Here is a 24,749-nt window from a genome sequence, read left to right as displayed (position 1 = left end):
TTTAATTACATTTATAATAGTAAAAAATCTGTAAAAATTGTATAAGGTCTGACAAGTTTCAAATTTGTTGAGCATTTATTTTGACTAGAATAAAAAATTGATAACTGAAAACTTACACTGCAAGTTGGTACCAGTTCATATTACGATTGGTACATGAAACTTGAAGAATATATATATTTTTTATTTGCTATAATAAGGACCACCCTGGGATTATATTAATTATTTAGAAAACTAATAATAGTAATGTAATTAAATACAAGTGCTATGCCAGTCGTGTATATAAATTTTTGTAACGAAAATTTTAGTCCTTTCAATATTTTTGTTGTATGATCATTAATATTGTTGTATGTGGACCCATAAACTAATATTTTGTATCTGATGTATAGTAATTACATTTTTGTTGTATATAATTATACAAAGATCGTTATCAAAATAATTAATATTTAAGTTGTAAATAAATACAAGATTACACAGCCTTCCTCAAATTACCTGCAATAAAGTCGCTTACACATTAAAAATATGTATTACAACTTTTAAAAACTGTTAAATTTTTTAAGATGTAGTATTATAAAACATACTATTATTTATCGGGTAAATGCATACATGTAAAGTGTGATAGTTAGGTTAACCATATGTGTTTGAATTAATAAAATTAAGATGCAATTTTATACCGCAACTTGTACTAGTCACGTCAAATACAATGCACTTCTTAGAAAAAAAAAGGTTTTTTATTTTGCCGCATTTATTAATTACAAAGAACTGTTTAATAAGTTCGAAGATCTATTTTTTCTTACATGAAAAAATATAATTTTAAGAAATTTATACTATGTATTACTATATATTAAAACTGACCAATGCCAGTGTTTGTACAACAAAATCCAGTTTACTTTTCTTAAAAAGGAATAAAAAACAATATTTCCAACAATTGTTTTAAGCCTTAATACAGAATTGGGCGACTCCAAAATTATTTAAAATTAAAACTGAGGACACAACATCATCATTATTATTAATTACTGTGTAAATACGGCTTTTAATCATCTTCTTTTACCCTCCGTTCCACGTCTGGTATGTATCATTAAGGAAAACATTTTTATAATGTAAATAATTAAGATGTTCTTAGTGGTCATTGTTTTTATAATGTATCGGACAACATTTCTTTAAATCCAAGCGTAACTCACTACTTTGTTTTTATTTATGGCAGTTAAAAAGCGTTATAAAAGAAATTTACCAAATGGAATTATTAGCATTACAATATCTAGAAAATGTTAGGTGAAAATTAAAAATTTTCAACAATGATCGACTTGGTAGGTAAAACTTTCATGAACAATCACTTAAAATTTGATAAAAAAGAGGAAGGAAAAGCGATAGAGACGTATAATAAGAATATCGTAGGATAGAAACGGTTTTAACAAAATAAAATAAAAAGAAGTTATTTCAAATGCGGAGATGTGTCATACAGTAAGCAAAAGAAGGGATAGTAGGATGATACAACTTCTGAAACATGAAGAGCTAGTTAGAAACATATTAAAAACAGATACAGGGATACAGAAGGGCGGAGAATAACCTGGGTTCTAGACGTTAACTACAATTTGGTGTTGCATATGTACCTACAGACTTATGTAAAAAGCTGTAAGTTATTAACAGAAGTTTAGAATGAGTATGTAAGAAAATAATCCATACGTTTTTGTTTCCAGATAATTATCTGTTAGTGTAGAAAAAAGTTTGTAGTGAACCAGTACATAATGTTTTAAAAGGATATTGTTTATCTCGTACCTCCACCCTATCATGTGACCTCTCACGTTCTCTGAGATAAGGGGACTTTTCCTAGAGAAAGAGAATAAATTCATTAATAAATGTTTACTTAAACCCAACATTGTTAAAATTACTCTAGTATGATGGTGCTTTTCCCGTGGATGAGGTGACGTCTCCAAATATTCGCCATTGGAATGAGAAAGCAATTTTGCAGCTGAAAAGAAAAAGCAACTATAGATAACAAAAAACATCAAAAACATTAAGATATATAATACACTAAACCTCGATAAAGTGAGCAAAAAACACCTGTTCACATTATAGATTTGTTCACGTTAACGAATGTCTGTTTATCTATAATAAGAAAATAAACATACAAAAACATAAACACATACTCATTAAAAAGACTATAACAAATACATAAAACAGTAATGAAAATTTTAAAGTGATAAATTCTTGTTTGTTTCTGGGAATTTCTTAGTTTTTCAAAATAGCTTTTCTTAGTATTGGGTTAGCTAACTCTAACTCTTGCTAATGAAACTATACTTAACAGTTCAAGATTTACGGAATGCGCACAATACATAACATTGAACCATGCATTTAACCAGAGTGAATATACAAATAAAAAGAATATCTTTTCTGCTAATACAAATGGAAAAGTACTAAATACATCGTAACGGCGAAATATTGATTTTTAAGGCAGTATAATGAAAGTAAACAAAAAAAAAACATTTTTTTTTTTGACAGTAATGTTTGCTTCCTATTACATCAGTATTTACATTATTTACTTGCCTTTTTCCTCTTCCCTTCTTCTTTTCATTTCTGCAGCTTGATTTAATGCTTCCTCCGTACGATCCTACGATAATAAGCAAATAATTATATCTTTAATTAACCACATACATGTAATTATCTAATAATTTTTTTTTGTGATAGTATTACCAAATATACCAAGTTAAAAACTTTTCTTTGCAATGTGTTTAAAATAATCAAATGAATCAGAAACTTATGTTTTACCCTTTTACGCCCAATTTTTCGTTCCTTTCGCAATTCCTTCTCTTCGTCGCTCATCTTCTCGCGTTTCTCTTTGGTCTTAGACGATCGCTCCTTTTTATCGGGTTTGTCAATGTAATAATCGGCCGATTGCTGTTGCACTTTGCGTTCTTCATACTTAGAGCTCTGCAGACAACCAGGGCACAGCATTAGGAAGGAAAGCGGGGCTAGCAGGTACAGGGCACAGGTGCGCTGTCCAGCTGCTACGCCTCCAGCCACCAATTTGTGACTTGCCTTCGTTTATTAACCTAATCGGCCTAACTCCAGCATTTCATCAAAAGAAACATTTATACTCTTTTTAATATATTTAGTAATCGATAACTAAATCAACAATGAACATTAATTTCTACTTATTTAATTAATTTTGACTTTGCTGCAATTTGATAATAAATGGCCCCACTAATTCATCCTTTTATTAAAAGTATCTATAATTTTTCAGCATTTCGAATACAAGAGGGATTAACTTCAATTATTTAATAAATTTGGTAATTAAAGTAATTATTTTCAGTAACAAATATATTTTGAAATCAGTCAATTAACAAACTTTGTATGATTCTATAAGATAAAATAACAGCGGTATTATTTTATGAAAAATGTTATTATTGATTTTACTTTTTAAACTAGATATGCCAATTAGATAAGTATAAAAAAATAATTTTTTAAAAAAAAGTACTACAAAAAGTAAATAGTAATTATTAAAACAACTTTTTAAAATCAAGATGAAGGATAAAAAGAGGCACCTTGTTTCAAATAAGTAAATGTTCATTTTTGATTTCGACGAGCCTTTTCATTCTATTATTCTTTAAATGTTGATAATTTTTGGTTTTTTCAGAAATATATATGCACTATTCTTCACAAAATTTGAGCTGTCATAAGTTTTTTCTCTTTTTATATAATTGCACCTGTACGCATGTATTTTCATTTATTAAGCCTATGTAAAATTTTATTTCAATTCCGACATATCTATTGTAATATAAATAATAAACTAGTTTACTAGGCAAGTCTTGCAAAAATATGGATAAAAAATAAATATTTTGTAATGATAAAATGCAAAAACAGTATTGCATAATTGACCCACAATTGTGCCGTAAAATATTTTTTCAATTTCAATAATCTTTCATCCACTTCGGCTTTCCTAACATACTCTTAATCTAATTACTTACCTGCATTTGATCCCACCCCATACCAAAACAAAAGTGGAAGATTGGGCTGATAATCTTTTTAACACTATTGGTCTTTTAAACAAATCGCACGAAACCCCGCATATATCTTCAGAGATTCGTCACAATAATCGAGGTATCTTCGGTAGCTAATCTTCTTCCATAGTTCCATCATTTCTGCTGATGAATGGACTCAAGATGAAAGATAAACGCATCAAAAACTTCTCGGAATGGACAAGTTGGACGGCTTTTAATCATGACTTCCTTCTCGTTCCAAGTTATACAATAACACTCCTTAATTTCTAATTTGACGTTATAATGGAAATTGGCAACTTTTGGCGTCATAATGGAAATTGGTAACAGCAACAGGAAAATATTGGATATTATATCATAACGAAATCCGGAATACAATGCTGCAATTTCAAAGCATCTGCATGGGCACGGAATGTATTCTTTTCATTATTCCAAATACCATTTTTCAATTTTATTTCATCTTTTGATAAATATCTGTTCCGTCAGTCCACAGATTTTGGTTTTAAAAATATTTCTTGTTTTATAATAGCAGTGCCATCCTTCATTTTCCACATGATATATTAGTTTTTTTAAATTCCAAATCCACAAAATAGGTAGTAGCAATTTTAATGTGATCCATAAATGATTTATGGGTAGGATCGATCGTTTACTGTACTTCAAGTACGATGATGATTATTCTCTTTGATTAATATTTGGATCCCAATTTTTTAAAGGTGATTTTAAAATTAATAACTGTGCTGAAGATTTTTCTAAGATCCGAAACAACCAATGAATGATGATATTTCCAAACTCTTCCATCTTCTTCGACAAATAAACGAAGAAAAATAAAATATCGCGATAACATAAAAGAAAACAAAACGTAGAAGCGCGCGGTTGAACAACATAAAAGCACATAAATTTAGAACGCGATGACAGTTCAATAACACATTAGCCAAGTCTCTTATCATTTGAAGCACTTTTCCTTTAAAACACGACTAAGCTTTTATTTTCTATTTTTAAAGAGACTCAGTTCAGCCCAATCTCCCAAGGTGGTTTTTTGATTTTTTTTCTCAACAACGCCGGATAGTGTATGTAGTAGAAAGTTGAAGAGGAACACGGGGAGGGGACCCTAAAAGATGCAGCGATGCTATCTCACTCCAATACTAACCTTCGAGGATGTGGTGTCCATTTTTCTTCGTTTAACGTCTATGAAAAAACAAAAAAATTACAAGGAACCACTTTAATCACCCACAGAAAAGTGATTCGTTTACAATAAACACAATGAAACTGGGGGACTTGAAAGTCTATTTCATGGTATAAAATATAATTATTCACTAATACTACCTGTGAAAAGTTAAAAAATAGGAAACCTGATAATGAATGCGGATATAATAGCTAGGTAAGAATGTTATTACTGACCTCTGTCGGGTTCCACTGTCTCCTGGCTCTGCCTCACACTCGAACTATTTGAATTACTGACACCTATTTCTCTGTCCTCACGGATATCATGGTAATAATGGCTAGTTCCACGATCGTCGTAATATCGATCTCCATCAGTCGAGTATCGAATATCCTCTTTTGGACTGACCATTTCAATAAAACGATCCTCCTAATTTCATTTAACTTCCTTAATTAACGTTATAAAAAAGTAATAAAAAACTTACCCTGTACGACCTATCATCTTTAATAGATATTTTTTCCTCTTTCCTTTCTTTACGCTTTTCACGATCTCGATCTTTTTCACGGTCTCCTCCTCTATCACGATCCCTCTCCATCTCGTCTCTCTTTTCTTCTTTTCTGGAATGCTTATCTTTACTATCTTCTTTTGGAGTCCTTTCTTTATCTGAATTTTTGTCTTTTGTCCTTCAAACGAAATTAAATGTAAAATATTTCAATTTTTATAATAAGAGTAATTTTTTCTTACAAATTAGTTTCTGAATTATTAGCAGATGATATTTGTTGTTTTGATGAAGATTTTGAAATATCTTCTACATTTGGGCGATTTCTTTTACTTTCTGACCTGTCCTTGGAACTTCTGGATGAATTTTCTTTTGAATCGTCCGTTTCTATAACTAAATGAAAAATAATACTAATAATAAAAAAACCGGTATAAAACTGAACTTACTTTTCACTTCTCCGTTGTGCTTATTTTCAGATTTAGAACCGTCAGAATGACTTTTGGATACCTGATAAAAAATAAAGCAATAAGTATCGATGAATTCTATTTAGTTTAATTAAAATTTACTAACTTTTTCTTTTTCGGGAATTTGATGGAAGTCGCTTTCCTTCATCATGTGTCCGCCAGCGATTCTTTGTTTCAATTGACCTAAATAACTCGTAGCGAGAGTAAACAAATCCTGCCGCTTATTCTTTTCTTCGTCTCGAACTTTTTCCATTTTCTTTTCAATTACTTGACTAAGTTTTGACAATACGGGGAAGAATGGAATAATCTTAATCAAGATGATTAGAGCATTTCGGATTTGTACATAATCTTTAGATTCAAGGCATATGATAAGTGCTTTTGCAAGCTTAAAATGCCACTTGTGGCACACGTGTCGGAAATTTTCGTAACAAACCTTGTCTAAGTTGTCAGAATATTGATTACTAACACGAAATTTCGTCACAAAGCCGGGATAATTGGCGCATTCTTTTTCAAAAACTTCCTTCGATTTATGCCAGTGCATAACTGTCTCCAACATTGCGTACAAAAATCGACCGTATCTCATTGCTTCGTTCTCAGTACAGGATGTTACGGAGTATGTGACGTCGCAGAATAACTAATATAAAAAAATGTTAAGTCAATAACATTAATACACTTAATATTAACAAAAATATTATTTGATTTCATGATACAAGTAAATATTTGGTACCAAGTGACAAGACTACTTTATACATACTTTTATTTATTGGAATATTGTTGTTTTTTTTTTATTTTATTGACGATGTAATGCATTTCCAAAAATCCATTTTAAAGAACAAGGTATTTTTTCTAACAATTTGTTTTGGTATCTTTATGCTTATTACGTTCTACGCTAAACAATTGAAACAATTTAAAAGCAAACAGATAAATAATTAATGTAAACCAGTGTATTTGGTATAACACCTTAAATTTAGATCTTTTTTTAATTTTTTCATTTTCCTAAATTTTTCATATTTTAAAAAGTATCACTTACCCTATCGTAGCACAGCAGAGTTGAAAAATTTGCAGTCTTCAGCATGTGAATCGTATGAACAAATTTGGCGCAATAAATAGCGTCCACTGCGGTAAATGTACAACGAGGAAATAAACATAACTGTAGGAATCTAGTAATTGTTTCGTTTTTGGCTGATTTAACAGACTTCGACAAGAACCACGAGTCCTTCTCTTGCATCAGTCTGTGTAAAACTTTATCTACATGCTCATGTTGCTTTTTCTTCTCCTCTTGTAGCTTTTCCATTAACGTTATGTAACGTTCTTGTTCCTTTTTACCTTTGGTCGTATTACTGTCGAGAATTGATAGTGACTGTTGCTTAATCTTGTTGATTACTTGTTGATACGTCTCTTCAGGAACATATAGATCATACATGGTAAGAGACCAGAAAGTGGTGAGAAACTGAGGAGAAATATCCTCCCAAACCTTAGCTGGGTGTAACGGAATGACCGATTTATGAATCGGCTCCATTATTTCTTTCACAGCTTCGATGTACTTTTGATGTCTGGCTTGAGTAGAAAATTTTTTATAGTTACCATCTGTTTTTCGTAATTGATCATATTTTATCTAAGAGAAAAGAAATGGCATAGTCAAAAATAAGAGATAATCGATCATTAAAAATATATGAAAACATGGAAGATTAACAGCCAACTTATACCAAAATTTCAACTTTTATCACACCCATAGTTATAAAAGACTTACGTTGATGGCGTGATTAAACATCGGTCTAGCCAGGAAAAACGCCACTTCGTTAGGTATGTGATAATCGAGAAGCATACTTTGTATAGAAGGTAGTTTGTTGACGTATTCGTCCACGGATAAAGTAGAACCCAAAAATGTGCCAAATTGAACTAAAGTATCCTGACACTGATCGGACAATTTGCCGACTAATTTCAAGTGACTCTTTTGTGTCTCTTTGTATACAATACAGTATTTCTGTTGCGCCATCAATAAACACAATGCGACTGCGAGATTTTGATCAGACATTGCTTCCTTTAAACGCAAAGATGATTTTTTGGTATTACGAACTTGACTAAAATTGCCGGCCTAAAATTCGAAGAAACATATAATAATGGAACATTTATTTTTAATACGTTTAATATAAATTCGTGTAAATCTCACCTCCGCTTTCAGTAATTCTCCACCGGCCATAGCATTGAGCTGATCTATAGTTAAATCTTCTGCCGCTTCGACACCCGCCATCTTCTGTACGATTTCTTTTAATATAAGCAGATCCAAGCTAAAAAAGTCCACATAAACGATCACATTAATTTTTCATTCATGATTCCAGTACCAACCTTTTTTGTGCTTTTAGTTGATTAGCTACATATTGCAACAGTCCCGTCAGTTCTATATTGTATTTCTTGAACACAGCACCACAAAAACTAGACAATGACTGCAGCCAATTTGATATAGATGTGCTATCGTGCTTAACTCTCTTTTTGTCTGCGTTTGATAATGACTCTATCAAACAGAAGCCCAACACGTCATATGAGAGGCTGGTCAAGTATTTTAAAGAATCGACAACGGGATGTATTAAATTATCGTAGACTTGTATTTGTAAAAGAACGTAATCAAAGAGGAAACCCGGCGAACTGTGCGTTAATTTCCCGATATGCCTTCCCACGGGTTTTACATTTTCTTTGCTAACCCGTTTCATGATGTTCTTGATCTGTTTCTCAGCATCACCTCGTTTCCTTAACAATTCCGGATACAGGGCGTAAGTCTCATTTTTCCATCGACTGTACAGGCAATATCGAATTGTGTATGGATACAATTTCAATATGTTCCATATTTCTTCAGCAACGCAACAATTACAATCAAGGTACGATAATGCAGGTAATACGGTTGAATCGAGGAGAGTTATAATATCGTGATAAAGGGTAGCACCTTCTGGAGGTGAACAGTGGGCGTTATCAATCCCATATGATGCCAATACCGCACGACACACACGAATTATTTTGTACATAAGAACCGAATCGAAACGCAAAGAAGGGCCTAGAGTTACTAACATCGGGAATGCTACGTCAGCTAGTTCTTGAAAAGTGGTGACGAGTTTCAAGTTTGAAAGGGTCTTTGGTGGATGTATGGGTCTACCTTTTATCTTGTTACCCAACTTACAATTTCTAAAAGACAAAAAACATTTGCATTAACTATAACTGATGTTCACCAATAAACATGTATATGCCCTTCACATAGGTATACACGAAGAAGACCTTTTGGTATCAGAATTTGAAAAATATTTTTACTTTATTTTTATAATTTGATGTAAATAATACAATAATCTCTTCAGATTAATATTTTCAGTAAACTATTTCACTTTATAGTTCTGATGTCATTTTTTTTTTATTTAATTTTTTATATTCTTAAATCAGCAGTTTTTTTTATCTTCCAATTACTATAGTATCACAAATTCAAATTTCATAATGTGTAAATTAAAATCACTAAAATTAATTTGAAATTTGAGACTGTGGTGTATTGACCTTACCAAAAATCACTCAACGCCGTTAGAAGTTTTCACTTCAAAAAGTTATAAATATCTAATAATTTCATAAACATCAGGTAACTTACACATATCACATCTTAATAATAATAATAATAATGTGTAAAAAAATACTTTTTACTTACTCTCTGTACACCGGTTCGATAATATAATTTAAGAGATTACATAACGCTTTTGCGACAGGTTGATATTCCAGGGCATAATGTTCAGGTAAGCGTCTTATTATGAGGGCGGCATTGTTCCAATCTCCTATTTCCAGCAGGGCTTCGCAAAGACATAATTTCTGATTATTTGAATATTTATCAATAGAATTTTCTTTTTCGTCGGGAGTATCTTCCTTTTCTTTGGCGTTTAATGATATTACCTGCAATTTTCTTACATACTCTTTAGCAGCACGCATGTCCGTTTCCCATTCTTTGTGCATAATCCTGTCTTCAGGAGTTAACTAAACAGTTAAAATAAAATAATTTTTCGGTATAAAGTATTTAGAGAAATCACGTAATGTATTTTAAACAGTATGATACAAAGACTTTCCCAACACTGAGAAAATACTTTAATAAAAAAAAAAACAAAATATGCAAGATTTGCATACTCTTATACAATTAAATAATTCAATAGAGTAAAAAATAAATAATAATTATTTAGTTATATAAAGGATTGTTAATAGTTATAATATGTAATATTTTATTCAAAACGTTTATAGTAACAAATTGTTATTTTTCATTTTTCTGAATTACAAATTGTAATTATAGGATGCATCAACTATACAAAAGCATTCAGAAAAAATGTAAAAACCCAATTTTATTTCCAAAAAACTAAATCGTTCATAAATTTAAATACTTCTTACCCAGACATATATGTCATCTAAGTATACCAAGTTATGTTGTAACAGTTGAGCTGTCAGTATGTATAGTGCTTTAGGAACTGTAGAATCTCCCGAAGTTTGATAAAACGTGTATTTTGAACCCAAGACTTCAGCAATTATTTTTGGGTCATTCATGTATGATTTAACAAGAGGAATAAATATCTTTGAATCCTCAGGCTTGTTTTCAAAACTTTCTAGAATTACATCTAACACCCTGTTGGGATCTAAGTTGAAACAGCCTGTAAAATGCAAACCATTTTCATGAGACTTCTATGTAACACAATATGTAAATTTTTATTTACCAATTAATGATTTTACTATATCTAATAACTGTGTATGTGATGTTTTCTGGCTGAATTCTTGATTTAACTCCGTTATTAGTTTAGCAAAGCCTTCACTCTCTTCTCTAAACAAGTTAAATTTTCGCTGCTTATAACTAAAAGTAAATAAATTATCAAAATAAAAATACAGAGGAAATAACGAATAAAACCTAAGACAATGGCAAGGTAAAAGTGGATAGGGTTCCTGTCGTTTTTAAAAAAATTTGGAGAGTATAACTAATAACAATTTAATAATATTTTCTGAACTTTTAAGTACTATTTATTCAACAGCTTTAGAAAAAGAAATATTAATAATTTATTGAATTGAAGTAATATATAGATATATGTGCACATGTACACATTAATCTAAGGACGGTGATATCTGAAATCAATATAAAAACCTATAACAAAGTTATGAAAAGTAAGTGCATCAATTTGTGGGAAGCATCCTTATGCTTTTAATCATGTGTTACAATGATCTTTTTCGATTGTTTTTAAACTTTATAGACACATGTACCTTTTATTTTTCACCAGTACTTGTTTATTTGTTTCAATAGTCTTAGTATGTAGAAAAATATTTTGGGATACTAGAGTTCAAAATATGATCACTTAAAAATCCTATTTAAACATATTATTTTAGTTTATAGCATTATAGCAATGCCAATTGTTTTACGAATATTTTTCACGTCATATCAATATGGAAAGCGTTATTAATTATCCGTAAAAAATGTAAAAAATAAGAGATTTGTTGATGATTTCAGTTTCCCTTGCGTCTACTGCTTATCGTACAACTTAGTAACGTTGGAAAAACGCGGAAATAAAAACCAGCACACACAAACAACTGTAAGATGTGAGCATTAGCTGAAATGCTGAAAGTACAGTGATAAGTTCGAGACAATTCCAATGAGATTTTGCTAAGTTGAGTGAACTTGGGCAGTCTGTACATAAGTACACAAGAGGTGTAGCAAAACAGCACAGTGATGGTCAACTAATTCTGTTAGTACGAATTGTAATTTACATGAAAATACTTTCAGGTTAGAACCACTGATGTTTGTGAGCATCCTTTAGGTTAATACATAGATATTCAATAAATATGTACGTATTCCTCAAAGCTTCTACTTTCTACTTAAAAAATAGAAGAGTTTATTAAATACATTTTGCTTTTGCACTGTTGAAAAGTACCTTACCAAAAAAGTACTTCTAAGTTATTGTGCTTTGTGAAGCTATTAGTAATTTTAGTATTTTTTTAGAAAAAAAGAGCACCTGGATTAAGTTAATCTCAAGTTTACTAAAAAGAAAACAAAATAAAATACTTGTTTCATTTACGCAGGATGCTAAAAAAATATCAAGTTAATAATATTACTTACTATAGTTTTGTTTTGACCTTGATAAATTTTGTATAAAAGCTTCTATTTTTTAGGATACCCACTTCCTGTAAGGTATCAATTTCAAGCCTTTCTTTTAACAGCTTGTCTGATAAAAACTGTAAATTAAATAATAAAGTTTATATCACCTACACAATTATTATAATGTAGTTATAAAATACCTTTTCACATTCTTTAACTAAGTAACAGAAATTCTGACGTTCTTTAGATTCTTCCTTTTGTCCATCAAACACAGATGTTTCCGCATCACTTACATTTAAAATATCTAATATTAATGAAGGTACATCGCTATGAAGAGTCTAAAAAATCAATGTCAAAGCAATATGTGCATCAGTAATTTGTATTTTACATACAATAAGTTCTTGTAATATAGTTATCACGGTTTCCCTTTTAATTACTCCTTTGATTCCATTTGATATAAGGGCATTGATATATCCAGAAAGATTACTGAATTTCCCCTTTTTATCAAATGTAGGACTACATTTTTCATCTTTTAATAGTTGCACACACGTTTTTGTACTGAAAAAGATGAAAGAAGTACACTCTACAAATCTGCAGGTTATATATATACAGTTTCTCATTTAATTTACTTACAATTCAGTCTTTCCAGTTTTATCCCAGTTTTTCCAAATTTCCGAATTTAACGTATCAGCCATTTTCTTAAATGTTCATAAATGCACACATGCACACGTTTGCTCTTCTATCGGTAAAATTGTAGCTCAATAGCCGTTTTGAATTATTTTTTCGTGAAATATCGGGTAGGCAGCATTTTCACAAATTTGATAAACATTACCGTTGTGGTTATTGCAATGGAACTGGCTGAAAATATTATTCAAAAACGTCCAGAAGGTCTATCATCCCCGAGTAAAAAAAAGCAACGTAAATATCAGCATACGTTAACAAAACAAACTGGAGCAAAATGCACTATATTTCCTACAAAGGTATGCAAAAACTATTATTTTCTGAAACTATCCACCATTCTACAATAAAAGTTAGAATAAACAATTGGTGAGAGAATCAAATCTCTTGAAATCATGAAAATGATTAAAAATGTGTATGTTGACAGATACATACCTATTTTCTATGGGAGAAATATTATTGTATTGATAATTTGAAAAAAAAAACTCAATACAACTATTGTTCGCAAGTTTAAAGTTCATAATCATTTCTCATTCCTAATAGTTTTAATTTGTTATAAAATTTCATTAATGTACTATTTATTATTTAACTATAATTTGATCGTAACGTGAGAAAAATGGCGTGTTCAATAAACTGATTTTAAACTGAATACATGCTGAAAACTGAAATAGTTCAGCACTCTCAATTAGCATATACTTACAATTAGATTTATTAGACTTTCATGATTTTTAGCACATAGGAATCTGCAACAGTGGGTTGGTAAATGGATTATCAGAAGAAGTAGTATACGAACATTTTTCAAAATATGGAAAAATAGAACAAATTCTTATGTTACCAGGAAAATCATGTTGCTTTGTTTCATTTGACGACATTAAATGTTCAACGAAAGCTTTCAATAATATAAACGGCGTACTTAACATTGCGCAATACTTAAAGCCAGTCTTTTTATCATTTGTCGAAAATATCCCAGAAAGTTTAATCGAAGCAAATTTAAAACATGATTCAGATCCTCCAAATGGATTAATAATACTAGAAAATTTTATAACTGATAGCGAGGAACGGGCTTTCCTGGCATTAAACGACTTCAATCGATTAGGAAGCTCATTGAAACACAGACAAGTCAAACATTACGGATACGAATTTAAATATGACATAAATAATGTAGATCTTAATTGTCCATTAGAAGAAAAAATTCCAAAAGAGTGTGACATTTTATGGGAAAGATTGAGAATTGCGTATCCGCAGTTAATTTTTGTAGAACCCGATCAATTGACCGTAAATTGCTATAAGCCGGGTCAAGGGATTCCCTCGCATGTTGATACGCACAGTGCATTCGAAGATCCAATTTTTATATTGTCTTTGGGATCAGCTATTGTTATGGATTTTAAAAATGATAACGGAGATCACCATTCTTTACTAATACCACAAAAATCGTTTGTCATAATGTCTGGCGAATCTCGCTACGCTTATACTCACGGTATTACTCCTAGAAAATTGGACATTCTTCAAACAAAGGCCGGTTTAACAGTTTTTCATCGGGCTATCAGAGTTTCATTTACATTTAGAAAAGTACGTAACGGAAAATGCTGTTGTAAATTCCACAGCAAATGTGATTCATATCTAAGGACACATGAAAAGTCTTACACTGCGTTTGGTCAATTAGCAGAGCGTGTAGAAGAAACGCATGTTCACAAGGTGTACGAAAATATAGCTCAGCATTTCAGTGAGACACGTCATAAACCGTGGCCAAATGTTGTAGACTTTATTAAATCATTTGAAACAGGGTCCCTGTTAGTCGATGTTGGTTGCGGAAATGGAAAGTACATGAACTGTGGTCAAAATATTTTTCAAGTGAGTTATTACTTTTGTCGAGAAAGTGAAAAACAAGTATTACCTTCTTTATAATTTAAATGAGTTATAGAACAAAGAATGAACTAAGATTTTTACAAAATATATTCATTAAAAGTATTACAAGTTTTACTAAACTTTGACTTCTTCAAAGTTACAAAGTAACAACAAACTTGTCATTCAATTTTGCGATTAATATTTTCATTACAGTCTCTCGAAAAGTTAGTCAATTTTTATTATGAGTTGATTAAATCATACTGAAGGTGTTTCAAAAGCCCATAACTTTTGAGATGCGCATGAGGTTAGCCTGTTTGCATTTAGCAATAGCGGAATTTAGCAGCCGAAATTATTTCTGCGCACCTCAAGGTCAAAGCTCATAGGTTTTGAAACAACTCTTATTAAAACCTACTAATAAGAGTGCAACTTATTTCAGATTGGATTAGATACAAGTATTTCTCTATTAAATGTGTGTAGAGAGAAGCAATACCAAGTATTACTTGGTAATTGCTTAAGAATACCATTACTTGATAATGTAGCAGACGGTGCAATTAGTATTGCAGTGATTCACCATTTATCAACTGAGGTGAGCTAAATCATATCCTTCATATAAAACTAACAAACCTATGTACTTATATATAATACATTGTATATTTTCAGGAAAGAAGATTTTCGGCAATTCGAGAATTATTACGAATTTTAAAGGCTGGCGGTAGAGTACTGGTTTATGTTTGGGCAAAAGAACAAAAACATCGAAATGAAAAATCTAGTTATTTGAAGCAAGATCGAAAAAACAGGAGATGTGAAGAAAATGAAGCTGTTAGTAATGAAAAACTGACTTTAGTGGATGGTGTTGAAATACCGATTCATACCAATCGAACTCAATTTAAACATCAAGATGTCTTGGTGCCTTGGAAATTAAAGAAAAATAGTGGTAAAAGTTTAAATACAGGTACAGATGAGTCACAGACTTTTCTGAGATATTATCACGTTTTCAAAGAAGGTGAACTAGAAAACATGTGTGCACAATTTAACAGTAAACTGTTACATAGTTATTATGATCAAGGGAACTGGTGTGTTATTTTAGAGAAAAAATAAAATATTGCAATATATGTTCTTTTAAATTTAACCAATACCTTTCAACTTACAAGGATCATCTTATAGCAGTTAATGTCCTCCTTTTAATTTTTTTGTATCACTCAGATAGTAAATGACCACATCAAAAGTTTATTATTATATTAATTATAATAATAATTAAAAATTCATCATCTACACCGGTGATATTCAAAATGAATCGGAAGGAGATACGATATACAAGTAACAAGTTGCAATTTTTACACGATGAACAGGGACTTTGATGTAGCAAGTTAATTTTTATTTATTACATTTACGTTTTTATGGGATTACATAAAAAATTTTAATACGTTTAAAAAAAATATCACAAAACATTCATTCGATACGTATATAACGTAATGCTATGAAGTCTATAATAACAGTTAGAATTTCTAATGTACGTTAGCTTGTAACATCAAATTTAAATAGAAATATTTTATAATGAGCAGTCCTAATTCGTTTACAAAAAATCTAACGATAAATACGTTTTATATATTAACTGTTAATCTCTCTATCTTTTCTAAAATTGAATTGATACAGTAAAAATAATGTAATAATTAAAGTATTTTAACAATAGATAAAATAATGGTTATTTTTGGCACCTTAAAAATAACAAAAGAAGTAAAATTAACAAACTTTAACAAAAACAATATACGAGAAAAATTAATTTTCAACTTATTCGCACATTTGCAAAAGTGAATTGATGGTACCATCTTTATTACCGTTGTTAGCCTCAAATACGGATTTAATTACCTCTTTGTCAATATTCGGAAACATCTCCTCTATCTGTAAATATAACTGATTACTACCTTTTGTTTGTTCGACAAACATACATTTTGATGTGTAACATCATATCACTTGGTAAGCGAGTTTGTGGAATTTGGCAGTAATTTTGTGAATATAACGGAAACGTATTACAGGAGCGTGCTCTTATGTAAATCTTAAACTGTGTTCCAATACATTTCAGATATTCAACGTTCCAACTTATTTTTGTCCTAATAATGCCAAGCAACCAAAACACATCTTATTTGTTAATTTACTTCTCAGTTTCAATATTTATTTATGAAATGTTATTTCAATATTATTTAAAAGTCAAATCTCTTGCAATCACCAAGTAAAATCTATAGTTTCATTGAAATAGTAACAGAAGATAATTGGTAGCATAATTTAAAAAGTTATAAATTACCTGCTTATATTCTTGTTCACTTAAAACAGGCACAGGTGGTCTCTGAATCCCAGCTGGTGCAGGATACACAGTGACAGGTGTTGCAACTCTGGAACTACCAACAGTTGGAACCATCATCACTGGAGGAGGTGTATAAATGTAAGACTGAGGGGTAGGCTGCAAATAAATAATTGTTAATATTGAAATATAAAATATTATACGTCTAAAAAATAACACATACTGTAAAAGAAAGTACTAAATTAATCATTCCTTCCACACCTTCTCCTTGCTTTCCATTCAATGGATACCAATCTTCATGAGTTTCTCCTGTCATCACTTGTTGGGGGATAGTAATAGTGGCCCATGCAATTAATTCATCCATTGTAAATGAACATTCATCATATATTTCTATAGAAATAGTGTTAACTCCTTGAGGTAAAAGACTGAAATTAATAGATATTAGTAAATAAAATATACCTTTCAACATTCAAACCTACCATTGAATAACCTTATTCCATCGAGGATTCTTTCCACCATTAGGATCAGTATGAGTTTCATAAACACAATGTCCAACACGAATTCTAGCATATGGATCCATACGAGTCATGCCATAATTTTTAGTTAATTTAGCTTGAGCAACTGTAATACTTAGCCTACCTAATGTGTTAGCTATGTAAGGGCTACCAGAAATATATTGCTGATGTAAAGCCAGTGCTGCTTGTCTGTCAGCAGCCTCTTGTTGTTGTTGTGGTGAAATGGATATGCGTAAAAAGTCATCAGGTAAAGGACCTAATAAAACCTAGAATTATGCTTTGCATTAACATTACGAAATTAAAAGTTCATTAGAAATATACTCGACTACGTCTCTCTGCGATTTTATCGGTATTTGCCGTTGCCATGATTTACTTTGTATGCAACAACTTCTTCAATCACCTGTTACAAGAAAAAACAGTTTTTTAATTTTAATCTATTTCTACACTAACATAGATAACAAAAACTAATTACAAAATTTAATTTTCATTAGTTATAAGTAGTAATGAATGTAGAACTAGTCATAAAATAACGTTATTATCATTTTGGATAATAGATTACTTTACACTTCTGCACAACTAACAATAATACTTTTCTTACTTATGATTGCCTACGATAGTGGGTACTTATTCAGTACTTATTAATTGTTGTTTTGTTGTTTACGATGTATATGCAAAGATCTATTAAACATCTACCATCAACAATTATAGATCAACAATAATCAACAATCATATGGTCATATGAATCATGAAAATGTGTCTAATCTAATCTTGTCTATGGTGTCTAAATAGTGTCTACGCTACAAATATATATCCTTATTAATAATCAATAAATATCAATAATTCACCAAGTATTATTTTACCTTATCCGTGAATGTGAAATTAATATTAATACTTAACACTAAATATGTAGAAAATGAAATAAAACAAACAAAGGTCTTATTCGTATAAAGTACCTTTTAAATTTTTATTAGAGAACAATGTTATTCATGTTAATATTCTCCTTTCGTTCTTAATCATGTACGAGATTCTTAACTTTATTGCCTGCAGCTGCTATGACTACTGTTTTTCTTTTCGCATTACGTGTCCATGGATTTAATACTTGTTGATATCATAAACACTACGAAATTTGTGATTTCTTTTGACGCTTTTGACGTTTTTAACCATACATATTTTTAACTAACCCATAGAACCAACCTAACCTTAATGTCTAAGTTAAAGATTGGAGGAATTAATGTTTTAATAGATTTATCAATCAGAGGGCCTATTAGTGGATAGTGCATTCTTTTACAATTTACTTGGAGTAGTAGAAAAATGTAAAGAAATAAATTAACTAATATATTATTTTTATAATATAATTACCATTTAACTGCGAAAATGGTTGTTTGTCCTCCGGATCACAATATTCAAGCAGACATAGTATTTGTTGTGGAAGGTACAGCCATAAATGGGGCCTACATAAACGATCTGAAAACTAACTACATCATTCCTTCGTTGGAGTAAGTCATTCTTTTTATTTATTTACTCTTCAGTTAGCACTCCAGATCTTAGCAGTTCAACAATACACTGGAACACCAGAAAAAATGCTATATTAGAATACTAGTATGTACAAAAATGATGATAGAATGGATAAATGAGTTAGTTTGAGGTACTAGATTTACTAGTGTAACCTTGCTAACATTGATAATCTATAAATCTGATACATTAATAAATATTTCTTCTAGTTAACTTTTAACTTTGTTTTCACATACATAGTCTTTCTTTAGATATTTCAGTCAAGGAAATTTAGATGAAACAAGCTATTTAACAGAAAATGCCAATTCTGTTTATGGAATTGTGATATATTATGCTGCTGATTGTTTACCTCAAGTAAGCAGTGATACATTTGGGCCATTCCTGACTCCTAGTAGAGTTCTCAATGCATTGGACAAGCTTGAGTAAGTTGAATAGCTTTTTTTAAATCATCTTGAGTGGTAATTCTAATTGATTATAATTAAGTTATGATTTAAAATGCACTGTTTTGTATTTTACATGCCACATAACTTTATATATATTTTAGAGATTACAGAAGTTGCATTGGTTGTTAACATGTATGATATTACATTTTCTTTTTTCATATTGTGATTGTTGTTAATTTATTATAACCTGGTTGCAAAATGCATAAATAAATGAAAATGTTTGAAGATTAATTGGAGGTAAAGGAGAATCACATGCAAATGTTGCTGAAGGTCTGGCTACAGCCTTGCAGTGTTTTGAAGAGCTGCAGCAGAAACGGGATTCTTCAACTTCAAATGTCCAGAAACATTGTATATTGGTATGCAACTCACCTCCATACCTTCTTCCAGTTATGGAATCATATGCTTATGTGGGAAAAACAGCTGAGCAGCTTGCAGCTAATTTATTGGAGGTATTTTTAATTTGACTCGTGACTTTTATGAAGTACAAATTGGAGTTAATCATTAAATAATATTATGAAAATCGACTTTTTTTAGTCTTGAAATTGAAATTTTCATTAAAGAAATTGAATTCAGAATTAATAAATAATTATTAATCCTATGTTATTCAATATTATTCAGACATTGTACATAACAATTCTGAAAAATTTTGTTGCGTTAATCTAATAATTTAATTTTAGAGAGGTATTAATTTATCAATAATTTCTCCAAGAAAAATTCCATCTTTATATAAACTGTTTGAAAAAGCTGGAGGGGATTTGACAACGTTTCAATCGAAAAATTACGCCAAAGATCCTAGGCATCTCGTATTACTTAGAGGGTTTAGGTAAGCATCTAAAAATATTTATTATTAAAATTGTTGTTTGTATATTTGTGCGTTTTTGGGTTGATAATTCCCAAATGAGAAGCGGGTGAAGCACATGTCTGCTAGTCGAAGTGTGTTTGTGATAATTATTGGTGAGCAATGGTGGATTGTCCTATCAGGCAGTAGTAATGAGTCTTATTTTGTTTACATATATAGTATTTGTTTAATGTTATAGTCTTAAGGAGCGACCAGTCAGTCCAGTACCGCAAACAGGAACAGTTTCAACAAGTGGTTTACCTCTGCCTTCTACCAATATGGCGATTCCGTCATTGCCCAGTCCTTTACCTAACACCGATAGTCCAATTACATCACAGGCTGCTAACCAAAACATTTTGGCTTCGACGATGAACACTGGAGTAGGCGTACAGGGTGGTGTTGGACAGAATCCTGTTTATCGACCCACTAATCCTCAAGGTAGACGCTTAATTAAATCACCTAGTAAAGAAACAAAGTTTATAGTACTTTATTATTTGCCATAATTACTTTCGGAATAACTTTTAACAGATATAGCAATTTAAACAAAATTATTACAATTGTTAATTATTTTTAAAGGTATAAATCCTTTGACAAACAGTAATCAATCTATAGTAACGGCTAATATGGTTAATGTGAACTTGGTAAATGCAGTTCGCGGTGGAATGATGAATAATCCGCAATTTTCTAACCAGCCAATTCAAGCACCTCCTGGATACCATCCAGGTTCAGGTAAGCAAATTTTATGCTCGCAGCTTATGTATTTTATGCAAAAAATCTTATAAACTCGATTAAATCAGGTTTGGCAGGTCCTTGTCGACCGCCTGGTAGATGGCCACTTATGCCACATCAAACTGCTCAACAGAGAAGTCAGTTTATACCCAACCAAAATCAACAACCAACCACTTCTCAAAGCAGCGCACTTATTGCTCAATTAACACAACCTCCTTCATCCATGCCCACAGCGAATGTCAATCAATTTTCACAATGTAAGTTTACTTTTCGACTAATATATGGTAAATATTTTGTAGTTAGACTTTTGTTTTAGCTTTAAGTATGTTTTTAGTGGCTTCAAATGCTGGTATGAATTCTCAGCCGCAACAGTTACGTCTTAACATGATGGGAAATCAACCTACACAACAAAATGTACAGACATCAATTGCTGCTCAAAACGTTCAAAACAGCGGAATGGTTCAGACTGGTGGTATCACTTCTACTCCAGGAATGCCACAAACCCAGACAAACCCGCCCCAAGTAACGCCCAGTAGTCAAGTTATGCCCACCCAGTCTCAAGTAAGTGATATTTTTATATTTAAAAATAATACTGAAAGAGTAACAAGGCTACAGTAATTGTTCTTTCCGAAAAAGTGACTTCTAATGTATGATTATTTTTCTTCTTTTTAACTAGTTTACGCTGTAAATTGTTTACAATTTTTGGAATGAATTTTTTTTTTAAATATAGCCAACTCCGCAACAGTCCAATCCTGCCATGGGTACTGGAAGGGAAAGACATACAATTTGGCAAGGTCTATTGGAATGGTTAGAAAAGCCGAAAAATTCAAGTGAAACTCAAAAAATTACAAGACAAGTTCCGTGTCAGGTCTCTGCTAGTTCTAAAGACGGAGAACCAGAATTGTAAGTAAAATAATTAACTACACTGGGACAGAATTAGATGTTTTCTACCTCTTCTTCTCTAAAAAAACAAAATATGTAGGAATTATTGCGTAGTATAATCAAAATCCCCTTGCAAAGATTGTTTTTATTTCAGAAAAGCAGATAGTTGGCCCCCAAAACTTATAACACAATTGATGCCCAAACAGTTGATTGGAAATATTGGTGGCGGTTACTTAAAAAATTCGAAGTCAGTAATTTTCCATCCACAGAATTGCGACGCGTTAGAATCTCTTACGAAAATGATGACTAACGGCTTTGTAAGTTATATGACTTTATTTTTTTATTAACTTTACTAAATTGTTTGAAGAAATCAAACGATTATTCCATTCAGTAATATATATATTTGAAGAACAGGAGACGTTTCGACCCGAAAAATTTTTTGGGTTATTTTCAATACAATAAAATTTTTAATTCATAAATAAAAGCGTGAATTCTACAATAAAAAAATTATGACCGTTAACAATTAAGAGGAGAAGAATAGTTTAAAGGTAAAACGACTGGCAAGTTAAATGAGGATTACTAAAAAAGTTGAGTAGCCATCAGCAACGTCTCCTGTTTTTCAAATATATATATTATTGAATGGAATAATCGTTTGATTTCTTCAACCGATTATTATTCTTCCATTGAATAAAATTTCAACAACTTCATCGTTACTAAATTGTAATTATTATTCTTATAGGCTGGATGTGTTCATTTTACCAGTGTTCCTAATCCTGCATCATGTGATATTAAGGTTCTAATACTGTTGTACACGCCAGAAAAAAGAGCCTATCTAGGCTTTATACCCAATGATCAAGTTGGTTTTGTTGATAGACTGCGAAAAGTGATACAACAACAAAAGACTACGCACATGATACGTCAGGTAAACCTTAATTATGTACGTTGTTCGCTTTTTTATTTCTTTTTTTAATTATACAGACTTATTTATTTTCATGGATTAGATATTAAAAACTAGTATTTGTTTACTTTTACTGTTACTATTTGCTTTTCGATAGTAGCATTATAGTTGAATCATGTTTGAGTTTTTTAAAAATAAATAAGTCTAACTAGAAACCATTATTACTAGCCTAGCACAATATTTTTGTGATGAATCAATTCTAATTTGCTTCAGTTCAAGATTACTTGTCTACGATCTTTTCAGAAAACCATAATTTCATTAAAAAGTTAGAAAAATTTAGATTTTGTATGTTCTCTACACAATGCACATTTTAATTAAATAATGTATTTAATATGTAGATGTATGAAAAACTTACAGTTTATTAATATATCCCTTAGAGCGGTACTGCGAATGTAGGTATGGGAAGTGGAGTGGGAACTCCACCCCAAATGCCCGTATCTAATCCAGCTAGTACACAACAAGGCCTTATGATGTCTCAAACAAATACAATGGCCATGGGAGGAGGTCAAATAACCCAAAACGTCGTAAGTGTATATTGTATAGGTAGATAAGTTTATGCATTTTAAACAAAATTATACTCTCTAACAAGAAAACAAGTAATAACAGCAACAAAAATAATAAAGTAGAAAGTATTAGTTACCTGTTTATATTATTATTTTGTTTCAGAATATGCAAGGTGCAGGTGTACAAGTAAGCCAATCTGGTAATCCAACCGGTATGATGGGCGGTCCCTTACAAAGGGGTCCATTTGATGGCAATTTAGAACAGGCTCGTCAACAAAATTTAGAAAAAATCAATCAATTGAAACAAACTCTGGAGGCGGCTCAACAGCAGGAGCAACAATATAAGAGTCAACTGGAGAGGATCAGTCACATGAAGATGTCACATGTACAAGAAGCACTTCAACTTGCCCAACAACAAGAAATGCAGTATAAGATGATGGATGTAAGTAACAAAACATTTTTATATTTTACAAAGACCATTACCAAGTATGGAAATGTGACAGATTAAATAGGTTTCAAATTTTTGCTGACTATTACCGTTGAAACTAATAATTATAACTACTATTTTACCTTTAATAGTTTACATAATTAATATTTTGACGCATTATTCTGCTATTTATTTTTTTTTTGTTTCAGCAACAAAGAATGGCTGGTACTTCTAACCAAGCCGCAAACGTTCAACAGCAGAGAATGATGCGCCCAATTATGAACACAAACAATCCTGGTTTAAGGCATCTTTTACAACAGGTAATTTTAAAATAACATATCTATTTATGTTCATTGTCGTTCTACTATTTCTTTGCTAGTCCTAATTATTATTTATTTGTCAAGCAACCTCAATATAGGCAGCAAATAATGGGAATGCAACCAGGAATGGGAGGAAATGGCCCTCGACCAATGGGTCAGGGAATGCCAGGAACTCCTGGAAATGCTCAGCAACCGTTCGATGATGTTGGAAATTTAGATTTTATGGTATAAGAAAATATGCTATTTATTGATGTTTTTTATCTATTAACTACAATAAATATTGTTATTAGGTTTCCTTTAGGGGTAGTTTAATTTGAATAAAAATAAACTATTAAATACAACTTTTATATTATTTGCCTAGTTTTTCTTTTTGTTAAAATTAATTAAAAGCTCACGATTAAAAAGTTAACCATTAAAATAAAATACTAATGTACTTACCCTTTTGTTGAACTTGTAAACTATTGCAGGGGTAGTTCGCCTGTACTTATTTGGCTACTTGGTACTTTTTTGCATTCATTCTCATTTCAAAATTGATTTTCTTCTTTCAATAGTACGATATTTTGTTGACCCTCTTGTTTGTAGACCTAGTTGGCTATTTATTATTTGT

The 24,749-nt window shown here is 31.0% G+C and overlaps 4 protein-coding genes across 8 annotated transcripts; 2 read left to right on the top strand and 2 right to left on the bottom strand.

Annotated features, from left to right (window-relative positions):
- Positions 1 to 6: 6 nt before the first annotated feature.
- LOC108738029 (THO complex subunit 2) lies at positions 7 to 13,308 on the bottom strand. Of its 3 annotated transcripts, XM_025976144.1 has the most exons (22): positions 12,830 to 13,307; positions 12,589 to 12,754; positions 12,397 to 12,534; positions 12,218 to 12,333; positions 10,833 to 10,966; positions 10,513 to 10,769; positions 9,791 to 10,110; positions 8,461 to 9,288; positions 8,285 to 8,402; positions 7,865 to 8,209; positions 7,145 to 7,729; positions 6,221 to 6,748; positions 6,097 to 6,157; positions 5,896 to 6,043; positions 5,636 to 5,834; positions 5,391 to 5,580; positions 5,140 to 5,177; positions 2,764 to 2,925; positions 2,542 to 2,605; positions 1,887 to 1,966; positions 1,760 to 1,824; positions 7 to 1,065 (listed from the first exon to the last, which is right to left on the bottom strand). In XM_025976144.1, the coding sequence occupies exons 1-22, from the start codon at positions 12,889 to 12,891 to the stop codon at positions 1,035 to 1,037; spliced, it is 4,635 nt and encodes a 1,544-aa protein (XP_025831929.1). In that variant the 5' UTR covers positions 12,892 to 13,307; the 3' UTR covers positions 7 to 1,034. The 3 variants fall into 3 exon arrangements, 1 of the variants encoding a protein (XP_025831929.1); XR_003231444.1 differs by lacking the exons at positions 7 to 1,065; positions 1,760 to 1,824; positions 1,887 to 1,966; positions 2,542 to 2,605 and having other exon boundaries at positions 2,840 to 2,925; positions 3,963 to 5,177; positions 12,830 to 13,308; XR_003231445.1 differs by lacking the exons at positions 7 to 1,065; positions 1,760 to 1,824; positions 1,887 to 1,966; positions 2,542 to 2,605; positions 2,764 to 2,925 and adding an exon at positions 2,988 to 3,056 and having other exon boundaries at positions 3,963 to 5,177; positions 12,830 to 13,308.
- On the top strand, positions 13,044 to 15,831 carry LOC108738031 (alkylated DNA repair protein alkB homolog 8). Its single transcript, XM_018471242.1, has 4 exons — positions 13,044 to 13,176; positions 13,607 to 14,725; positions 15,156 to 15,305; positions 15,380 to 15,831. Exons 1-4 carry the CDS (start codon positions 13,045 to 13,047, stop codon positions 15,815 to 15,817), a joined length of 1,839 nt encoding a protein of 612 aa, XP_018326744.1. The 5' UTR covers position 13,044; the 3' UTR covers positions 15,818 to 15,831.
- Positions 15,832 to 16,089: 258 nt separating this feature from the next.
- Positions 16,090 to 18,268, bottom strand: LOC108738033 (toll-interacting protein). Its single transcript, XM_018471244.2, has 6 exons — positions 18,129 to 18,268; positions 17,852 to 17,930; positions 17,495 to 17,796; positions 17,239 to 17,440; positions 17,019 to 17,174; positions 16,090 to 16,618 (listed from the first exon to the last, which is right to left on the bottom strand). The coding sequence occupies exons 2-6, from the start codon at positions 17,894 to 17,896 to the stop codon at positions 16,508 to 16,510; spliced, it is 816 nt and encodes a 271-aa protein (XP_018326746.1). The 5' UTR covers positions 17,897 to 17,930; positions 18,129 to 18,268; the 3' UTR covers positions 16,090 to 16,507.
- A 428-nt stretch (positions 18,269 to 18,696) lies between these two features.
- LOC108738042 (mediator of RNA polymerase II transcription subunit 25) lies at positions 18,697 to 24,442 on the top strand. 3 transcript variants are annotated; one of them, XM_018471257.2, is made up of 15 exons: positions 18,697 to 19,026; positions 19,294 to 19,464; positions 19,712 to 19,934; positions 20,163 to 20,308; positions 20,523 to 20,761; positions 20,900 to 21,052; positions 21,121 to 21,309; positions 21,369 to 21,613; positions 21,783 to 21,955; positions 22,089 to 22,251; positions 22,674 to 22,856; positions 23,270 to 23,416; positions 23,559 to 23,837; positions 24,032 to 24,142; positions 24,227 to 24,442. In XM_018471257.2, exons 1-15 carry the CDS (start codon positions 18,905 to 18,907, stop codon positions 24,371 to 24,373), a joined length of 2,691 nt encoding a protein of 896 aa, XP_018326759.1. In that variant the 5' UTR covers positions 18,697 to 18,904; the 3' UTR covers positions 24,374 to 24,442. The 3 variants fall into 3 exon arrangements, with proteins under 3 accessions (XP_018326759.1, XP_018326757.1, XP_018326760.1); XM_018471255.2 differs by having other exon boundaries at positions 22,674 to 22,871; XM_018471258.2 differs by having other exon boundaries at positions 18,698 to 19,026; positions 21,387 to 21,613; positions 22,674 to 22,871.
- The last annotated feature ends 307 nt before the right edge of the window (positions 24,443 to 24,749 follow it).

The sequence above is a fragment of the Agrilus planipennis genome, unplaced genomic scaffold, assembly GCF_000699045.2.
Source record: "Agrilus planipennis isolate EAB-ADULT unplaced genomic scaffold, Apla_2.0 scaffold189, whole genome shotgun sequence".
Classification (NCBI taxonomy): Eukaryota; Metazoa; Arthropoda; class Insecta; order Coleoptera; family Buprestidae; genus Agrilus; species Agrilus planipennis.
This window is presented reverse-complemented; position numbering and strand designations above follow the sequence as displayed.

Coding starts and splice junctions, on each gene's coding strand:
- LOC108738029 (XM_025976144.1), bottom strand. CDS start 12,891: ATGGCTGATACGTTAAATTCGGAAATTTGGAAAAACTGGGATAAAACT. Junction 12,334..12,396: donor TAGTTAAAGAATGTGAAAAG/GTATTTTATAAC, acceptor TTTAATTTACAG/TTTTTATCAGACAAGCTGTT. Junction 10,770..10,832: donor TATAGTAAAATCATTAATTG/GTAAATAAAAAT, acceptor TGCATTTTACAG/GCTGTTTCAACTTAGATCCC.
- LOC108738031 (XM_018471242.1), top strand. CDS start 13,045: ATGGAACTGGCTGAAAATATTATTCAAAAACGTCCAGAAGGTCTATCA. Junction 13,177..13,606: donor GCACTATATTTCCTACAAAG/GTATGCAAAAAC, acceptor CATGATTTTTAG/CACATAGGAATCTGCAACAG. Junction 15,306..15,379: donor TTCACCATTTATCAACTGAG/GTGAGCTAAATC, acceptor GTATATTTTCAG/GAAAGAAGATTTTCGGCAAT.
- LOC108738033 (XM_018471244.2), bottom strand. CDS start 17,896: ATGGCAACGGCAAATACCGATAAAATCGCAGAGAGACGTAGTCGA. Junction 17,175..17,238: donor ATTTAGTACTTTCTTTTACA/GTATGTGTTATT, acceptor ATTTATTTGCAG/CCTACCCCTCAGTCTTACAT. Junction 16,619..17,018: donor GTGAACAAGAATATAAGCAG/GTAATTTATAAC, acceptor TTATATTTACAG/ATAGAGGAGATGTTTCCGAA.
- LOC108738042 (XM_018471255.2), top strand. CDS start 18,905: ATGGTTGTTTGTCCTCCGGATCACAATATTCAAGCAGACATAGTATTT. Junction 21,614..21,782: donor TTATGCCCACCCAGTCTCAA/GTAAGTGATATT, acceptor TTTTAAATATAG/CCAACTCCGCAACAGTCCAA. Junction 22,872..23,269: donor GTCAGGTAAACCTTAATTAT/GTACGTTGTTCG, acceptor TATATCCCTTAG/AGCGGTACTGCGAATGTAGG.